Source organism: Scomber japonicus, chromosome 5 (assembly GCF_027409825.1).
Source record: "Scomber japonicus isolate fScoJap1 chromosome 5, fScoJap1.pri, whole genome shotgun sequence".
Taxonomy (NCBI): domain Eukaryota; kingdom Metazoa; phylum Chordata; class Actinopteri; order Scombriformes; family Scombridae; genus Scomber; species Scomber japonicus.
In genome coordinates, this window is record NC_070582.1 from 1,940,662 (window position 1) to 1,960,047 (window position 19,386).

At 43.2% G+C, this 19,386-nt stretch overlaps 1 protein-coding gene across 1 annotated transcript in view; it reads left to right on the plus strand.

The window, feature by feature from the left end:
- The first annotated feature begins 8,156 nt into the window (after positions 1–8,156).
- The window catches only part of cadps2 (Ca++-dependent secretion activator 2), a 32,689-nt gene continuing 21,459 nt past the window's right edge, over positions 8,157–19,386 (plus strand). Inside the window, 5 exon segments of the mRNA XM_053319377.1 lie at positions 8,157–8,260; positions 9,094–9,241; positions 13,331–13,345; positions 18,273–18,287; positions 18,289–18,348. Of these exon segments, the coding sequence (XP_053175352.1) occupies positions 8,157–8,260; positions 9,094–9,241; positions 13,331–13,345; positions 18,273–18,287; positions 18,289–18,348 (342 nt within the window).

Here is a 19,386-nt window from a genome sequence, read left to right on the forward strand (position 1 = left end):
AACCGACTATTCTGATAATTGATTAATAGTTTAGAGTCTGCTTCTCAAATGTGAATATTTTCGGGTTTCTTTCATCCTCTGATAACTATAGACTAGGGCTGTCAAACGATTAATTTCTTTAATCGAGATTAATCGCAGAATTTCCATAGTTAATCACGATTAATGGCGTTTTGAATTGCATGTTTAAAATCCTGTTATTTTCCATTTGAAGGCAGTTTTAAGCCCATAATGTAAAGCATTTCTTACCAGAGTGTCTTAACTGGGAATCAATCACGGCTCTGCTGCGACTCCCACACTCCAAAATGGTCCTTTGGTGGAGCTGAGGCTGGCTTGGCTGCACCTGGGTGTTTAGCGTGGAGGTGCTAACTCAAACTCCACGTACTCCGGTGGTAGTTAAACTCCGTTTGACACAGGTTGCATTTTACTTTTGACTTGTCAACTGAAGCGTCTGGAAGTGTTTTAAAGTTAAACAAGCCGTTCAAAAGTCCAGTAGCTCTCTTACTTTCCATCAGCGCGGTAGGTTTACTGCAGGAGGCCACTTCAAAGCATAGCGCTACAGCTAGAGGAGCCGTCTACGGGGGAGGAGAAGGGACAAAAAGGCTTGCAACATTAAAATGAGATTACAAAAAATTAATGTGTTATAGATTGCATGAATCTAATCGTGATTAACGCGTTAACGCTGACAGCCCTACAATAAACTGAATATTTTTTGGACTGAACAACTAAATAATTCATTGAGAAAATAATCAACAGCTTAATAATAATAGAAATAAGATCGTTAATGAGTTAAAGTTCATGAACAAACACAGACAGTCAACCTTCAGTTTCTCATCTTCTGACGGCCACTGTCACCGTTTCTTCTCTTTCTCTTTGTTTTCTTCTCTTCACCCTTTCTGTCTTCCCATCATCGATCGACCTCCCCGCCCACTCTGACCCAGCAGGTCTTTAACTAACAATCTAGCGAGCGTTCCTCTTCCTAAAGTCCCGAGCCTCCCGCTCACACTGCCGCAGATGCCCAGCTTCTCAGCGCCGGCCTGGATGGGACCGCTGTGTGAAAACACGTATGTATGAAGAGGAGAGGAGATGCTGCTGACGTTTAGAGTAGAGGTCTTCACAAGCTCTGAGCATTTATACCAAACCCCCAAAAACCATCTCACCTGATCCAAAGACAAGACCAGACCTCAGATCCTTTACTATAATAAAAGTACCAATACTGTAATGTAAAAATACTCTATTACAAGTATTATAAGTCCTATTATAGTAAAAGTACAGTTAGCTAGTTTACACTACTGTATATACAGTTAGCTAGTTTACACTACTTTATATACAGTTAGCTAGTTTACACTACTTTATATACAGTTAGCTAGTTTATGCTACTTTATATACAGTTAGCTAGTTTACACTACTTTATATACAGTTAGCTAGTTTATACTACTTTATATACAGTTAGCTAGTTTATACTACTTTATATACAGTTAGCTAGTTTATACTACTTTATATACAGTTAGCTAGTTTACACTACTTTATATACAGTTAGCTAGTTTACACTACTTTATATACAGTTAGCTAGTTTATACTACTTTATATACAGTTAGCTAGTTTACACTACTTTATATACAGTTAGCTAGTTTATGCTACTTTATATACAGTTAGCTAGTTTATACTACTTTATATACATTTAGCTAGTTACGCTACTTTATATACAGTTAGCTAGTTTATACTACTTTATATACAGTTAGCTAGTTTACACTACTTTATATACAGTTAGCTAGTTTACACTACTTTATATACAGTTAGCTAGTTTACACTACTTTATATACAGTTAGCTAGTTTATGCTACTTTATATACAGTTAGCTAGTTTACACTACTTTATATACAGTTAGCTAGTTTATACTACTTTATATACAGTTAGCTAGTTTATACTACTTTATATACAGTTAGCTAGTTTACACTACTTTATATACAGTTAGCTAGTTTATGCTACTTTATATACAGTTAGCTAGTTTATCCTACTTTATATACAGTTAGCTAGTTTATACTACTTTATATACAGTTAGCTAGTTTACACTACTTTATATACAGTTAGCTAGTTTACACTACTTTATATACAGTTAGCTAGTTTATGCTACTTTATATACAGTTAGCTAGTTTACACTACTTTATATACAGTTAGCTAGTTTAAACTACTTTATATACAGTTAGCTAGTTTAGTCCAGTGGTTCCCAACCTAGGGGTGGGGCCCTCCTAAGGGTCAGTAGATAAATGTGAGGGCTGCTGAGATGATTAATGGGAAAGAAGAAAAAAACAAAGTTCTGAATGAGACAGGAAGTGAGTCTTGAGTTCTGGATCAGTTCAGGTTCTTGTTCAGATATTTGTGAAGTCTCTAGTTTGGACCCGTGTTCGTCCTGAATGATCATCAGCAGCTTTGTGTCTGTCTGCATGATTGTATCAGTGAAGGTTTCCTGCATGAAGCCCTGCTCAGGTTTTAACTTCACATACTGAGCTACTTCCTGTCTGACTGAGACGTTTAGTGTTCAGATCGTTTCTCCTGCATGTGAGACTGTTGGTGTAAACCGTCGCTCCCTGTGCTGTGCAGTGTGCATGTCACCATTCATGTGTGAAGAATATCGGCACAGTAACAATAATAATAATAAATAATAATAACCAATCATTTCAATTCTGTGTTGCAGCTTGCAAGGAATAAACCTTCCTGACATCTTGTAAGTTGAGAGATGTTTTCCAAGGTGTCCCTCAGTATCACAATGTGACCAAATATCAACCATTAAATGAAGATAATCAGCATGATTGTCTTTAATATCACTGTGAACTGAACATAATTGGGTTCGGACTATTTGCTGGACATTAAGGCTCCATCTTGCAGTCGGTGCACAGCGGATGGCAGCGTGGCTCATGTGTCTTTGTTAGTTTCCCCTGGTGTAGTTGTCATTTTCTCTTCCTGCAAATGCTCCTACACCAGTCTGTGCTCCTATGGGCGTGTTGGTCTCAGAATGAGGTCGGGCAGACGCATGGTGGCACGTTGCTATTCTGAGGCAGAGGAAAGATATTACTGACCAAAAAAAACAGGTCTAAAGTCACTGATGCATATTTCACTGTTATTTAAAGACACATTAAACAGGTCATAAATGTATTTCTAAAAAAGGTGTAAAAAGCATTTCAACCATTTAGATTTGAATTGTGGAGCTAGGATTAGCATAAACCCGCCCCTGCTGCTGTAGAGGTAGAAATACATTCAGCACACACTACTACTACTACAGTCTACAGTTAGCCAGTTAGCTGAGTTAGCACTACTACTACTACAGTCTACAGTTAGCCAGTTAGCTGAGTTAGCACTACTACTACTACAGTCTACAGTTAGCCAGTTAGCTGAGTTAGCACTACTACTACTACAGTCTACAGTTAGCCAGTTAGCTGAGTTAGCCACCGAGGTAGCAGCTGAGTTAGCCGCAGAGCTAGCCACTAAGCTAGCAGCCGAGTTAGCTGCCGAGCTAGCAGCTGAGTTAGCAGCAGAAAGCTCTCAGACGTAACATCCATGTTTCTGGTAGAGGTGGTGACTTTGATTGACAGGTGACACCTGGTAGGGGGCGGGGCTTCAGCGGACTCGGTGGCCACGCCCACAGTGTTTGGCAGCAGAGAAAGAGGCTGATTTTTACACAACTTTGAAGCCTAATTTCATATATTTGGCGATTTTTTGAATCATTCAAATCTGGCAGGGTGGTTAACAACACACTTTTCTGTGGTATGTTAAACTCAGAACACATATTTATTCTTTCTTTACACAGACTTTGAAAGGAAATCTTACCCTCAAGATTTTCTCCATAGGCCTACAGTTCTTCAAATCCTGCCAGTAAGGTTTAATAGAGGGGCATGAAAATGATTGGCTTTCGACTTAAGTCCTTTTAACCCCTTTTAGACCATGCGCCGTTAAAATAGGAGAAGTGGATTTGGAAATAAAGACCCCTTAAAGTCACTAAATTTATGATTTATAGTATAATATAATATAGTATAGTATTTAGCACATTTTAATAATCAGTTAAACCTCCAAATAATCAGCAGTAGATTGAGGTGTGAGTGAAGGATCAGAGGTTTTAATGTGGAAGTCTGTTGGCAGGGAGTGTGTGTGTGTGTGTGTGTGTGTGTGTATGTGTGTCTGTGTCTGTGTGTGTGTGTGTGTGTGTGTGTTGGTGTGTGTGTGTGTCTCTGGAGGCCGGTCGAGGGTGCATTTCTTAAAAAGGCTCCTCACGCTGCCTTTCCCACCACACTGTGTTCCCTCTATACCTCACCACTTCCACTCCTCGGCCCCCCCCCCCCCTCCTCGATCCAATATTAAAAAAAAAAAAAAGAAGTAGAAGAAGAAGAAGAGAAAAAAAAAAGCTTTGGCACTTCATTAGCGAGCACAGACGGGCGAGTGGGATCGTCCCGTTCCCCCGGGGGAGCGGGGCGGAGTGCGCTCAGAGAAGAGCACCACTAATTAGACATGAGGGGGATCGACACCGAGGCTTAAATCGCACGGCCGACTCAAACCCAAAGTGTTTATTCCTGTGCGCCACTTGTTAAGGTAACAGTCTTTTAAAGGCGAAGTGAGAAAAGTGAAGGGAGTGAGTGGTGCTTGTTTTAACCCCCCACCCCTCCCTCTCCTCTCTTCGTCCCTTCCTCCTCCTCCTCCTCCTCCTCCTCCTCCTCCTCCTCCCATGGCTGTCATTCTAGCCGGGTGCGCTGTACACTTATACAAAAATGGAAATGAAATGCATCTTTTTTACATTTTGCAAATTTGCAGAAAGGAAAAGAGGAAGGAAGGAAGGAAGGAAGGAAGGAAGGAAGGACAGAGGAAAGAAGGAAGGGCGGAAGGGAGGGGGAGGAAAGACAGAGAGAAGGAGGGAGGGAGGAAGGACAGAAGGAAGGAAGGGAGAAAAGGAAAGAAGGAAGGATAGTCTTTTAAAGGCGAAGTGAGAAAAGTGAGGGGAGTGAGTGGCGCTTGTTTTAACCCCCCCACCCCTCCCTCCTCTCTTCGTCCCTTCCTCCTCCTCCTCCTCCTCCTCCTCCTCCTCCCATGGCTGTCATTCTAGCCGGGTGCGCTGTACACTTATACAAAAATGGAAATGAAATGCATCTTTTTTACATTTTGCAAATTTGCAGAAAGGAAAAGAGGAAGGAAGGAAGGAAGGAAGGAAGGAAGGAAGGAAGGAAGGAAGGACAGAGGAAAGAAGGAAGGGCGGAAGGGAGGGGGAGGAAAGACAGAGAGAAGGAGGGAGGGAGGAAGGACAGAAGGAAGGAAGGGAGAAAAGGAAAGAAGGAAGGATAGTCTTTTAAAGGCGAAGTGAGAAAAGTGAGGGGAGTGAGTGCCGCTTGTTTTAACCCCCCCACCCCTCCCTCTCCTCCTCTCTTCGTCCCTTCCTCCTCCTCCTCCTCCTCCTCCTCCTCCTCCCATGGCTGTCATTCTAGCCGGGTGCGCTGTACACTTGGATGTCGGTGGCGGCGAGCGTTGCCATGTGTTGCCGTGTAACCTGTGCGCAGGGGAGAAGGCGGGGAAGACGTCCATCTGTCTCTGTTTCAGCCTCGGCACACTGCTGCTTTTTACTGACTTGTAAAAACCTGTTGAGGAAGAGTGGACACGCCGCTCCGCTCTCTGTTGTAACTCAGGGGCGAGATACTGAGATACTAACATGCTGTTCACGGTCAAATCTGAGCTGCAAAAACAACATATTACACTTTTTCATTTAGCCACACTTTACCTTCCTTCCTTCCTTCCTTCCTTCCTTCCTGTCTTATTTTCCTTCCTTCCTTCCTTCCTTCCTTCCTTCCTGTCTTCTTTTTCTTCCTTCTTTCCTTCCTTCCTGTCTTATTTTCCTTCTTTCCTTCCTTCCTGTCTTATTTTCCTTCCTTCCTGTCTTATTTTCCTTCCTTCCTTCCGTCCTTCCTTCATTCCTTCCTTCCTGTCTTATTTTCCTTCCTGTCTTATTTTCCTTCCTTCCTCCATCCTTCCTTCCTTCCTGTCTTATTTTACTTCCTTCCGGTCTTATTTTCCTTCCTTCCTTCCTTCCTTCCTTCCTTCCTTCCTCTCTTCTTTTTCTTCCTTCTTTCCTTCCTTCCTGTCTTATTTTCCTTCCTTCTTTCCTTCCTTCCTTCCTTCCTTCATGTCTTCTTTTTCTTCCTTCCTTCCTTCCTTCTTTCCTTCCTTCCTTCCGTCCTTCCTTTCTTCCTTCCTTCCTCCCTATCTTCTGTTCCTTTCTTCCTTCCTTCCTCCCTATCTTCTGTTCCTTCCTTCCTTCCTTCCTTCCTGTCTTCTTTTCCTTCCTTCTTTCCTTCCTCGGCGCTGCTTTTTACTGACTTGTAAAACCTGTTGAGGAAGAGTGTCCACGCCGCTCCGCTCTCTGTTGTAACTCAGGGGCGAGATACTGAGATACTAACATGCTGTTCAGGGTCAAATCTGACTCACTTTTTATATTGTAGAGCTGCAAAAACAACATATTACACTTTTTCATTTAGCCACACTTTACCTTCCTTCCTTTCTTCCTTCCTTCCTTCCTTCCTTCCTTCCTGTCTTCTTTTTCTTCCTTCCTTCCTTCCTCCCTTCCTTCATGTCTTATTTTCCTTCCTTCCTGTCTTATATTCCTTCCTTCCTTCCTTCCTTCCTTCCTTCCTTCCTTCCTTCCTTCCTTCCTGTCTTCTTTTTCTTCCTTCCTTCCTTCCTTCCTTCCTTCATGTCTTCTTTTTCTTCCTTCTTTCCTTCCTTCCTGTCTTCTTTTTCTTCCTTTCTTCCTTCCTTCTTGTCTTATTTTCCGTCCTTCCTTCCTTCCTTCCTTCCTGTCTTATTTTCCTTCCTTCCTTCCTGTCTTATTTTTCTTCCTGTCTTATTTCCCTTTCTTCCTTCCTTCCTGTCTTCTTTTCCTTTCTTCCTTCCTTCCTTCCTTCTTTCCTTCCTTCCTTCCGTCCTTCATGTCTTATTTTCCTTCCTTCCTTCCTTCCTTCCTTCCTTTCTTCTTTCCTTCCTCCCTATCTTCTTTTCCTTTCTTCCTTCCTTCCTTCCTGTCTTCTTTTCCTTCCTTCCTTCCTTCCTGTCTTCTTTTCCTTCCTTCCTTCCTTCCTTCCTTCCTTCCTTCCTTCTTTCCTTCCTCGGCGCTGCTTTTTACTGACTTGTAAAACCTGTTGAGGAAGAGTGTCCACGCCGCTCCGCTCTCTGTTGTAACTCAGGGGCGAGATACTGAGATACTAACATGCTGTTCACGGTCAAATCTGACTCAGTTTTTATACTGTAGAGCTGCAAAAACAACATATTACACTTTTTAATTTAGCCAGACTTTACCTCGTGTGAGCCCAAATATACAAAAATGGAAATGAAATGCATCTTTTTTACATTTTGGGAAGCTGATACACATTTTTAATTTATGCAAATGTGTAAATTTAACCTGTTAATTAAATTAAATAATCAAGAATCAGCATTAAAACATGTTCTTCATACATGTTAACCCTCCTGTTGTCCTTGAGTCAATGAAGGATGGGAGGAAGAAGAAAGGAAAGGAGGGAGGGCGGAAGGGAGGGAGAAAAGGAAAGAAGGAAGGGAGGGAGGGAGGGAGGGAGGGAGGGAGGGAGGAAGGAAGGAAGGAAGGAAGGAAGGAAGGAAAGGAAAGAATCAGATCTGGCCCGCCGAGGTGTCTTATCTGGCCCACTTTCCTTATTCCTCCCTTCCTTCTTTTCTGTCTTCTTTTTCTTCCTTCTTTCCTTCCTGTCTTCTTTTTCTTCCTTCCTTCCTTCCTTCCTTCCTGTCTTATTTTTCTTCCTTCCGTCCTTCCTTCCTTCCTTCCTTCCTTCCTTCATGTCTTCTTTTTCTTCCTTCTTTCCTTCCTTCCTGTCTTATTTTCCTTCCTTCCTTCCTGTCTTATTTTCCTTCTTTCCTTCCTTCCTTCCTTCCTTCCTTCCTTCCTTCCATCTGTTCAATGATCCGGCCCACATTGAGATTAAATTGGTGCATTATGTGGCCCTTGAATGAACCTCTATGTTCTCATATGTGCTCCGTCCTCTCCGCAGTAACGGCTTCCTTCCTTCCTTCCTTCCTTCCTTCCTTCCTTCCTTCCTTCCTCTCCGCAGTAACGGCTCGGCCACCTCGGAGGATTTGTTCTGGAAGCTGGACGCTCTGCAGATGTTCGTGCTCGACCTCCACTGGCCCGAGCCCGAGTTCGCCAAACATCTGGAGCAACGACTCAAGCTGATGGCGAGCGACATGATGGAGGCCTGCGTCAAAAGGTCAGACTGAAGAAGCTGCTGGGCTGTCCTCAGGTCAAGGAAGGACAGGAGGAAAGGAAGGATGGAAGGGAGGAAAGAAAGGAGTAAGGAGGGAGGGAGGGAGGTAAAGAGGAAGGAAGGGAGGAAGGAAGGAGAGAAGGATTGGAGGAAGGAAAGAAGGAAAGAAAGGAGTAAGGAGGGAGGGAGGGAGGTAAAGAGGAAGGAAGGGAGGAAGGAAAGAAAGTAGTAAGGAGGGAGGGAGGGAGATAAAGAGGAAGGAAGGGAGGAAGGAGAGAAGGATTGGAGGAAGGAAGGAAAGAAGGAAAGAAAGGAGTAAGGAGGGAGGAAGGGAGATAAAGAGGAAGGAAGGGAGGAAGGAAAGAAAGGAGTAAGAAGTAAGGAGGGAGGTAAAGAGGAAGGAAGGAAGAAAGGAAGGAAGGAGGGAGGAAAGGAGTAAGGAGGGAGGAAGGGAGGTAAAGAGGAAGGAAGTAGAGAAGGATGGGAAGAAGGAAGGGAGGGAGGGAGGAAATAAGGAAAGAAAAGAGTAAGGAAGGAAGGAAAGAAAGGAGTAAGGAGGGAGGGAGGGAGGAAAAGAGGAAGGAAGTACGGAGAGAAGGAAAGGAGGAAAGAAGGAATGGAGGGAGGAAAGGAGGAAGGAAGGAAGTGAGGAAAAAAGTATGTAAGGAGCAAGCAATAAAGAAAGAGGGAAGGAGGGGAAGAACGTAGGAAAAATTAAAGAAGGAAGAAGGAAGGAAATGAAAGAAAGGAACAGTCAAAAGAGATGAGGAAACAATTTTTTGAGGAAACAATCATAAAAACTGTTTTGTGGTTTATTTTATTTTTTTGTCCCTCAGAACAAAATCAGCGTTCGATGCCAAAATGCAGAAAGGAAATAAGTCGACGGACTTCCGGGTGCCGCTGTCGGTCTGCACGATGTTCAACGTGCTGATGGACGCCAAGAAGCAGTGCGCCAAACTCTGCGTGCTGGACACCGGCCAGGAGGTAAAACTCACCCTAACCCGTCTGACATCACAAACAGGAAGTACTCACCCGTTACCTAACCCTAACCCGTCTGACATCACAAACAGGAAGTACTCACCCGTTACCTAACCCTAACCCGTCTGACATCACAAACAGGAAGTACTCACCCGTTACCTAACCCTAACCCGTCTGACATCACAAACAGGAAGTACATCACTGAGGTAAAACTCACCAGTTACCTAACCCTAACCCGTCTGACATCACAAACAGGAAGTACATCAGAAACAGGAAGTACATCACAAACAGGAAGTACTCACCAGTTACCTAACCCTAACCCGTCTGACATCATAAACAGGAAGTACATCATAAACAGGAAGTACATCACTTAAAACTGCCTTGAAATGTAAAATAACAGGATTTTAAACATGCTATTCAAAACAGCATTAATCGCGATTAACTATGGAAACTCTGCGATTAATCGCGATTAAAAAAATTAATGGTTTGACAGCCCTAGTTTAAACATATTTATTAATTGCACATCTTACCAAACCTTAAGCAGTCTTTTATTCTCAGAGTCAAACAGTCAGGTCCTTTCATTTCCTCACACACACACACACACACACACACACACACACACACACACACACACACACACACACACACAGTTCAGGTGTGTGTGTGTACACTTGAAGCGGCCAAACGCTCGACACCAGCCGTTAAATGGACGGCCGTGAAGCGAGTGTGAGGCTGCAGCCTTGGAGCCGCTGAGAGGAAACCCTCGGAGGCTGGCAGAGTCCTGACAGAGAGCTAAGCACGCTGAGAGCAGAACCTTCACACACACACACACACACACACACACACACACACACACACACAGACACACACACACACACACACACAGGCTGTTCTCTTCACCTTCATCGTCTTCCTCTCGTCACACACACACACACACACACACACACACACACACACACACACACACACACACACACACACACACACACACACAAATTGTGTCTTTCAATAATTCAATATTAAAAGTAATAGTAGAAACGCACATGGAGACTTCAGAGGAAACACCTGAGCTGGTATTTATTAATTTATTTATTTTACCTGATTATTCATTTATTTATTTATTTTATGATTTTCTTTTTTACAAATTGTCTCATTTATTTATTTATTTTATCTGATTATTATTATTTTTTTTTTCTGTTTATTTATTTTATGATTATTTATTTTTTACAAATTGTCTCATTCATTTACTTTTTTTGTCTGTTTATTAATTAATTTATTTTTTATTTTTATATTTTATTTAGTTTATTTATTTATTTTATTATTTAGTTGTTTGTTTGTTTGTTTGTTTTTACAAATTGTCTAATTGTATTAATATTTATTTTATTATTAATATTCATATTATTTAGGTTTTTTTTCAGGGGGGGGGTTACACATTTTAAATTTTATTATTTTATTTGCTTTTGTTTTATTGTATTGTATTTTTTTCTTTCTCTGTAAAGCCCATCTCAACATCCCTTATATGAAAGGTGCTCTGTATATAAAGGTTCATTAGCAGTAGTATAGTATAGTATAGTATAGTATAGTATATAGTAGTATCATTAGTAGTGTTAGTAGTATTTTATCTCTTCTAGTGATGAGTTGATTAATGGATTCACTCTCATCCTGTTGGGAAAGTTTCACACAGAGAAATTATGAATCCTCATCTTTGACTTTAACACCTTTTCTCTTTTATGATATTTAAAGCAGAAATTAAATCCCTCGTTATCGCTCACCTGTCAGTCGCTCTCGTTCTCTCGTTCTCTCTCTCTCATCGTTCTCTCTCTCTCTCTCTCTCTCTCTCTCTCTCTCTCTCTCGGAGGAGGAGGAGGTCACATGTTTCCTCCTGATCACTTTCAGACAATTTGAGCTCCTCGTCAGGTGTGACAGCTGATTGAGTCCTCGCTGAAAGCTGCTGCAGACACACACTAACACACACTAACACACACTAACACACAGTAACACACACTAACACACACTAACACACAGTAACACACACTAACACACAGTAACACACACTAACACACAGTAACACACACACTGACACACACTAACACACAGTAACACTCACTGACACATTAACCAAGCCTTCAGAAAGATGCTGCAGGTTAAACTGAGCTAATCAACACACACTAACACACACACACACACTAACACACACACACACACACACACACACACACACACACACACACACACACACACACATATATATCAGGTTTATATATTGTATGTAGAAGTTGGCAGCCAGATGATGAGGACGATGTCACTGTTTTATTTTTACCAGGCTTGTCAACTCTGAATGATGAGTGCAGGCGTTCACTGCCATCACTAACAGGAAGTGCTCTACAAAATAAAAGACATTACCCAGCCAGCATGTCCATGTTGGGCCTCATAAGGGTTAATTATGGGTTGCAAATACATATCTTAAGTGGGTTTGTCTGCAGTTTCCATGGTGACCCCAACTGTGTTTGCCCACATGGGCTTCAAGTGGGTTCTGACTGGGTTTCAGGTGGAGCCCAAATGGGTGAGACCCATGTAGACCCCATATGGAGTCTAAATGGGATCAGAATGGACCTTAAATGGGGCCCATACGATTTGCCCTGTTTATGCCCATTCCTGCTTAGCCCACTTACATTCTTTATAGGGCTCATACAGTCAGACCACATGGGCTTCAAGTGGGTTCTGACTGAGTCTCAGGTGGGGCCCAACTGGGTGAGACACATGTAGACCCCATATGTTTGCCCACATGGGGTCTAAATGGACCTTAAATGGGACCCATACGATTTGCCCTGTTTATGCCCATTCCTGCTTAGCCCACTTACATCCCTTATAGGGCTCATGCAGTCAGAACAGGTGGGCTTCAAGTGGGTTCTGGCTGAATCTCAGGTGGGGCCCAACTGAGTGAGACCCATGGAAACCCCATATATTTGCCCATTTGGAGTCTAAATGGGATCAGAATGGACCTTAAATGGGGCCCATACAACTTGCCCTGTTTATGCCCATTCCTGCTTAGCCGACTTACATTCTTTATGTGGCTCATACAGTCAAACCAGGTGGGCTTCAAGTGGGTTCTGACTGAGTCTCAGGTGGAGCCCAAATGGGTGAGACCCATGTAGACCCCATATGTTTGCCCACATGGAGTCTAAATGGGATCAGAATGGACCTTAAATGGGGCCCAAATGGGTGAGACCCATGTAGACCCCATATGTTTGCCCATTTGGTGTCTAGATGGGATCAGAATGGACCTTAAATGGGACCCATACGATTTGCCCTGTTCGTGCCCATTCCTGCTTAGCCCACTTACATCCCTTATAGGGCTCATACAGTCAGACCACATGGGCTTCAAGTGGGTTCTGACTGAGTCTCAGGTGGGGCCCAACTGGGTGAGACCCATGGAAACCCCATATATTTGCCCATTTGGGGTCTAGATGGACCTTAAATGGGGCCCATACAACTTGCCCTGTTTATGCCCATTCCTGCTTAGCCCACTTACATCCCTTATAGGGCTCATACAGTCAGACCACATGGGCTTCAAGTGGGTTCTGACTGAGTTTCAGGTGGGACCCAATGTGTTTTTCTGCAGAATAATTGACCTGTGATAGTTTATGTGTTAGCTCGGCTGCAGCAGCTTCACAATAACAAACCAAGTCCTCAACACATTCAAAGGAAATGAAAGAAGTGGGGTTTCTTTTTTTAACCATCGGTCCACTTGAGAGCGACAAACTGATTTCATGAAGTCTCCAAACGCTTCAAACCTCAGTCTGACTTTTCATTCAGGTCAACAGGCTCAGAAACACTCCAAAATATGAGGTTTTCTGACTGAAGTCCTGCTTTTTTTTATCAGATAATGATAGAAATGGGAATAAAAAGCTAAAACTGGAACCATCAGATTGTTATATTGAAGATATTTCAGCATTACTGTTTCTGTTTAAATCTAAATATGTATTTTAAACTCAGCTGACTTGTTTTTGCTTCTTCTTCTTCTTCTTCTTTGTCTCATGCCTCCACCTCTCCTGCATGTCCATGTGTCCTGCACATCATTGTTTGATTCCCCAGATTGACAAACAATGGGTAAGTCCCTCCATCTACTCATCTACTCATCTTTCCCCCTCTCACAACTCTCCACACGAGCTCCACCTCTTAAAAAATAATCCTTATTTGATTTAAAACTGGGGTGTCAAACTCATTTTCATTCAAGGGCCACATACAGACCAATTTGATCTCATGTGGGCCGGACCATTAAAAAGATGGAGGGAAGGGAGGAAGGAAATAAGAAGGAAAGGAAGGAAAGACAGGCAAAAGGAAGGAGGGAAGAAAGGTATGGAAGGACAGATGGAAGGAAGGAAGGAAGGAAGAAAGGGAGGAAGGACAGATGGAAGGAAGGAAGGAAGGAAGGAAGAAAGGGAGGAAGGACAGATGGAAGGAAGAAAGGAAGGAAGGATAAAAGGAAGGTAGGAAGGAAAGTGGGCTGGATTGCACCCCTCGGCGGGCTGCATGTTTGACACCCGTGATTTAAAATCTTCTTCATGTCAATAAAAGAAATCAAATCATTCAATCATCAACATGCTGGTGGAAGAAAATCACTCAGAAGAACTTCAGAAATAAAAAAAATATCTCCACAAGTTCATATTATTCACACCTGAGCAGCTTCTGATTGGCTAAAAACACCTGATCCAGCTCATCCAGCCAATCAAGTAAAGGCAGAGTAGTAAAGAAGGTGAAAACTTGCCTTACTGAAGCTTTCCACCTCTGTAATATAACATCATATCGTCGGCATATAGTGATATATTATGAGTTTTCTGGATGCAGCTGTTGTTGAGAGAAAACAGCAGATATCAAACTTTTAAAGTATATTTTTTTCAGGCTTTTCATGCCTTTAATGGACAGGTTAGAAGGAAGGTAGGAGGGAGGGAGGGAGGGAGGAAGGAAGGAAGGAAGGAAGGAAGGAGGGAGGGAGGAAGGAAAGAAGGAAGGAAAGGAGGGAGGGAGGGAGGAAGGAAGGAAGGATGGGAGGAAGGAAGAAAGGATGGGAGGGAGGAAGGACGGATGGAAGGGAGGAAGGGAGGGAGAAAGGAGGAAGGAAGGAAGGAGGGAGGGAGGAAGGAAGGAGGGAGGAAAGAAGGAAGGAGGGTAGGAGGGAGGGAGGAAAGACGGAAGGAAGGTAGGAAGGAAGAAAGGAAGGAAGGTAGGAGGGAGGGAGGATGGAAGGAGGGAAGGAGGGAGAAAGGAAGGGAGGAAAGAAAGAAGGAACAGTCAAAACAGAGGGGGTCAATTTGACCCGGGAGGACGACAGGAAGGTTAAACTATTTTTTTTTTTTTTTAAGTATATTTTTTCGGGCTTTTTTGCCTTTAATGGACAGGTTAGTAGAGATAGACAGGAAACAGGAGGCAGAGAGAGGGGGAATGACATGCAGGATAGGACTGCTCGGTGCGGGATTCGAACCGGGGTCACCTGCAGCGAGGACTGTAGCCTCAACACATGGGGCGGGTGCTCTACTCGCTTAGCTATGCTCTACCCCGCAGATATCAAACTTTAAACAACAATAATTGAATCAATCCGGGTCGTGTTTTATGCCGGGACGAGCACAGATTGTGTGAGAGCAAACATCTCAGAAAACACCCCCCCCCCCCCCCCCCCCCCTTTTTACCTGATGGATAAGTGGTATGTCCAGTCCGCTGCCCCATGACCCTCATCCAACCGCCCAGGTATCATCACATTTCCCTCCAACACTGCACTTAGAGCTGCATTCTATCAAAAGGCCACCAGGGGGGCGACCGTCTCTATACAAGTCAATGGAGAATTCACCAACTTCTCACTTGATTTCTAACCTCAGTAAACGTTTTCAAAATGTGTTTATGGTCTCAATCGCTAGTTTAAAGCCTTCTTCAATGCAGTATGATGTTCATTTGGGACATTTTGGCCTCCCTGATTTTATATGTGACGATAAAGCAGGGTATGCATTAGGGCGTGGCTACGTCCTGATTGACAGGTTGATTGACCAATGTCCTCCTTTCCTCCCTCCCTTCCTTCCTCCCTCCTTTTCTTCCTTCTTTCCTTTCCTCCCTTCCTTCCTCCCTCCTTTTCTTCCTTCTTTCCTTTCCTCCCTTCCTTCCTCCCTCCTTTTCTTCCTTCTTTCCTTTCCTCCCTTCCTTCCTCCCTCCTTTTCTTCCTTCTTTCCTTTCCTCCCTTCCTTCCTCCTTACTTTCCTTCCTTCCTTTCCTCCCTCCCTCCCTCCCTTCCTCCCTCCTTTTCTTCTTTCTTTCCTTTCCTCCCTTCCTTCCTCCTTACTTTCCTTCCTTCCTTTCCTCCCTCCCTCCCTCCCTTCCTCCCTCCTTTTCTTCCTTCTTTCCTTTCCTCCTCCCTTCCTTCTTTCCCCTCTTCCTTCCTTCTTTCCTCCCTCCCTCCTTCCTTCCATCTTGCCTCATGCCCATATAAGTAGAATCCGTGCTTTTATTTTTCCCAGCATGCACCTGAAATTTTCAAGATGGCGCTGCCTAGATTAGAAACTATTGGCTTCCGAGCAGCAGTCCACAAACCAATGGGTGACGTCACGGATGTTACGTCTGTTTCTTTTATTCAGTCTGTGGTAGGAACGCTGGAAGAAAAGAAGAAGTCAGGAGGAGGTTCATCCAGCTGTTAAAAGGAATTTGCTGATTTAGTAATAATTGTAATAATAATTATAAATAAATCCTGACATGAAAATATGTTTAAGAAAAGTTTGAAAGAAAAGAAAAACTGTGGTGCTGCCGGATCGCAGCACATCTGCCCCCTGGTGGTCAGAAGAAGAAGATGAAGGAGGAGAAGAAGAAGAAGAAGGAGAAGAAGAAGGAGAAGAAGGAGGAGAAGAAGAAGAAGAAGAAGAAGGAGAAGAAGAAGGAGAAGAAGGAGGAGAAGGAGGAGAAGAAGAAGAAGATGAAGGAGGAGAAGAAGAAGAAGAAGAAGAAGAAGGGAAGAAAGAGGACAAGAAGATATCTTTTCTCCTCTCCTCTCCTCCTCTCCTCATCCTCTCCTTTTCCTTTCCTCTCTCCTCATCTCTCCTCCTCTCTCCTTCCTTCCTTCCTCTCTCCTCCTCCTCTCTCCTCTTCCTCTCTCCTTCCTTCCTTCCTCTCTCCTCCTCCTCTCTCCTCTCCTCCTCCTCCTCCTCTCTCTTCCTCTCCCCTTTTTCCTCCTTCCTTCCTCTCTCCTCCTCTCTCCTCCTCTTCCTGCAGCTTCCGCTTCCTCTCTTCTTTCTTTCACTTCAGAAAGTTTTTCAGCCTGTTTGCAGCGTCTGAAAGTTATTTTGACATCAGGACGTCAAATTTGTTTTTTGTTTTTCTCCTGACCTTAAACATTTTGGAGCTCATCAAAAATTGCGGCAGCTCCTAAAATATGATTTATATAAAAATATGATTGATGAGTGATTTGTTGATATTTGGGTGGAAATTGGATTTTGAGACTTCGTGCTGAGAATAGACGACTCAGAGCTACGGAGGCAAGTTTTAGTTGCAGCTACAGAATCATGTTTAAAATGTAAATTATTAAATATATTAGATAGTTTAGATTTATCCATAAATTCATGTTGGTGGTTTTTTACACTTCCTGTTGAGGACAGATCGGTTTCAAATCTGCTAAATCTGCACCTTTCTTCCTTTTTTGGGTCAGTTTCGATCAGCGCTGACCTCCCTGGACCTGCAATATGTCAGCGATCTGTTTGCTTTGTTCTGTCTTCATTCCCTCCTTCCTTCCTTCCTTCCTTCCTTCCTTCCTTCCCTCCTTCCTTCCTTAGTTTCCCTCCTTCTCTCATGCCTTCCTTCTGTCCTCCCTGCTTCCCTCCTCCTTACTCTCTTCCTCCTCCCTCCTCCCTCCTCACTTCCTACCCTTCCTCCCTTCCTTCCTCCTTTCCTTCCTTCTTCCTCCCTCTTACCTTCTTTCCTCCCTCCCTCCTTTCCTTCCTTCCTTCTTCCTCCTTTCTTTCCTTTTTCTTCCCTTCCTTCCTTCTTCCCTTCCTCCCTTCCTCCCTTCTTTCCTTCCTTCTTCCTCCCTCTCTTCCTCCCTTACTCCCTTCCTCCCTCGTTTCCTTCCTTCCTTCCTCCTTCTCTCTGTCTTTCCTCCTCCCTTCCTTCTTTCCTTCCTTCTTAATCAGCAGCAGCATCGCCATCTTGTTACGCTTTAATGCAAAGAGAGTTTAATGAAAGAGAGAGAGCTGCCATTTTAACGGCCTAGTGAAGGGAGGGTGAGGAGGGGGCGGACGAGGGGGGGGGCGGACGGGGGGGGGGGGCAGCGCTGACCTCCCTGGACCTGCAATTTGTCAGCGATCTGTTCGCTTTGTTGATTGAAATTTTTAATTTGGGTGTTCTTTAGTCGGCGGCTGAAAGGCCATTGTCGCCTGGAGATGAACTCCCCTGCTGCTGCCTCCTTTCAGCTCAGCCCAGCCTTTTTTTTCCTCTCTGCTCCCTTCAAGGGAAAAGGTGCCATGAATATGTTTTTAGGAGGGAGGGGAGGAGGAGGGGGGGGGAGGCGGGGGGGCTAAACGAGACATGAAATGGCGGATTAATTGAATCTTGTGTGAGGCTTTGGTCGTCGCAGCTGGACCGGTGCTTTAGAGGAACACAAGGCTGCGGCTCTAATTGTGCGGCAGACACACAAAAAGTATCCTTCAGATTCCAGCGCGGACGGGAATGTCTTTCAGCCTCATAATGGTCCTATTAGCTGCTTAACTCAGCGCCGCTACACGGATGGGAAGGTTTCTTCACGCCTTCCCAGCCCCCCCCCCTCACCACCCGCCCCCCCCCCCCCCACCCTCCTCTGTGTGTGTGTGTGTGTGTGTGTGTGTGAGGACTCGATGTTCATACTGGATTTTTTCTTTTCTTCTGTTTGTTCTGTATCATGAAGGCAAAGAGTCATTTTTTTTCTTCTTCTCCTTCAGTTTTATAATAATAATAATAATAATGTAATATTGCTTTTTGCCCCCCCCCCCTCTCCTCTACCCCCCCCCCCCCCCCCCCCGCCTCTCTGCAGCAACAGTACCACTCTAAAAATCGATGTCCTGATCGACGAGGCGTTCAAAGACATGATTTCTTCTCTGGTGTCAAAGGTAAATATTTTCTGTCTGTGTGTGTGTGTGTGTGTGTGTGTGTGTGTGTGTGTGTGTGTGTGTGTGTGTGTGTGTGTGTGTGTGTGTGTGTGTGTGTGTGTGTGTGTGTGTGTGTGTGTGTCATTATTTACTGTTTGACTTTTCTTTTTTTTTCTCTATTATTAGAAATGATAATGGATTTTATGCTTTTTAATTTAGATATCGTTCACTATTTATATTTATTATTAGATTTATCATTATTATTATTTTATCATAATTATATTTATCTGTATTGTTGTATTGTATTTTTCTTTTTTCTTTTTGTATTAATTATGATTATTATGATTTTATTTAATGTAGTTACAGTTAAATATTGCTCATCACTGTCATATTTTATCTTTAAAAAACCTATTATATATTGTTTATATATTTGTTTATTCTTTTTTTATTAAATAAAAGGAACAAACATTGTGTGTAAAAACAATCTAAAACATATTTTGGATTTTTTTAATTTATTTATATTTTTCAAGAATTGTAAATAAAATTATGAATCAAGAAAAATGAATGAAAATATTTCAATTAAAATAATTTCAAAATAAAAGGGGGAAAAAAGAACAAACAGAAAGTAAAACCATTATTATTGTATTAAGAAAAAATCCTCTACAGGTGCATCTAAAGTAAGAAAAATAAAATATTTATTTATTATTTATATTTAATAATAATAATATAAATAGTTTATTTTGTGCATATTGATGAACATCGATATTAAAACTAGGAAAGAGGAGAGAGAGAGGGGAGGAAGGAAGGAGGGAGGAGGAGAGAGGAAGGAGGATAGAGGAGGAGAGAGGAGAGAAGAGAGAAGGAGAGAGGAGGAGGAGAGATGAAGAGAGGAGGAGAGAGGAGAGAAGGAGAGAGGAAGGAAGGAGGAGAGAGGAGGAGGAGAGAGGAAGGAAGGAAGGAGAGAGGAAGGAAGGAGGAGAGAGGAGGAGGAGAGATGAAGAGAAGAAGAGAGGAAGCGGAAGCTGCAGGAAGAGGAGGAGAGAGGAGAGAGGAAGGAAG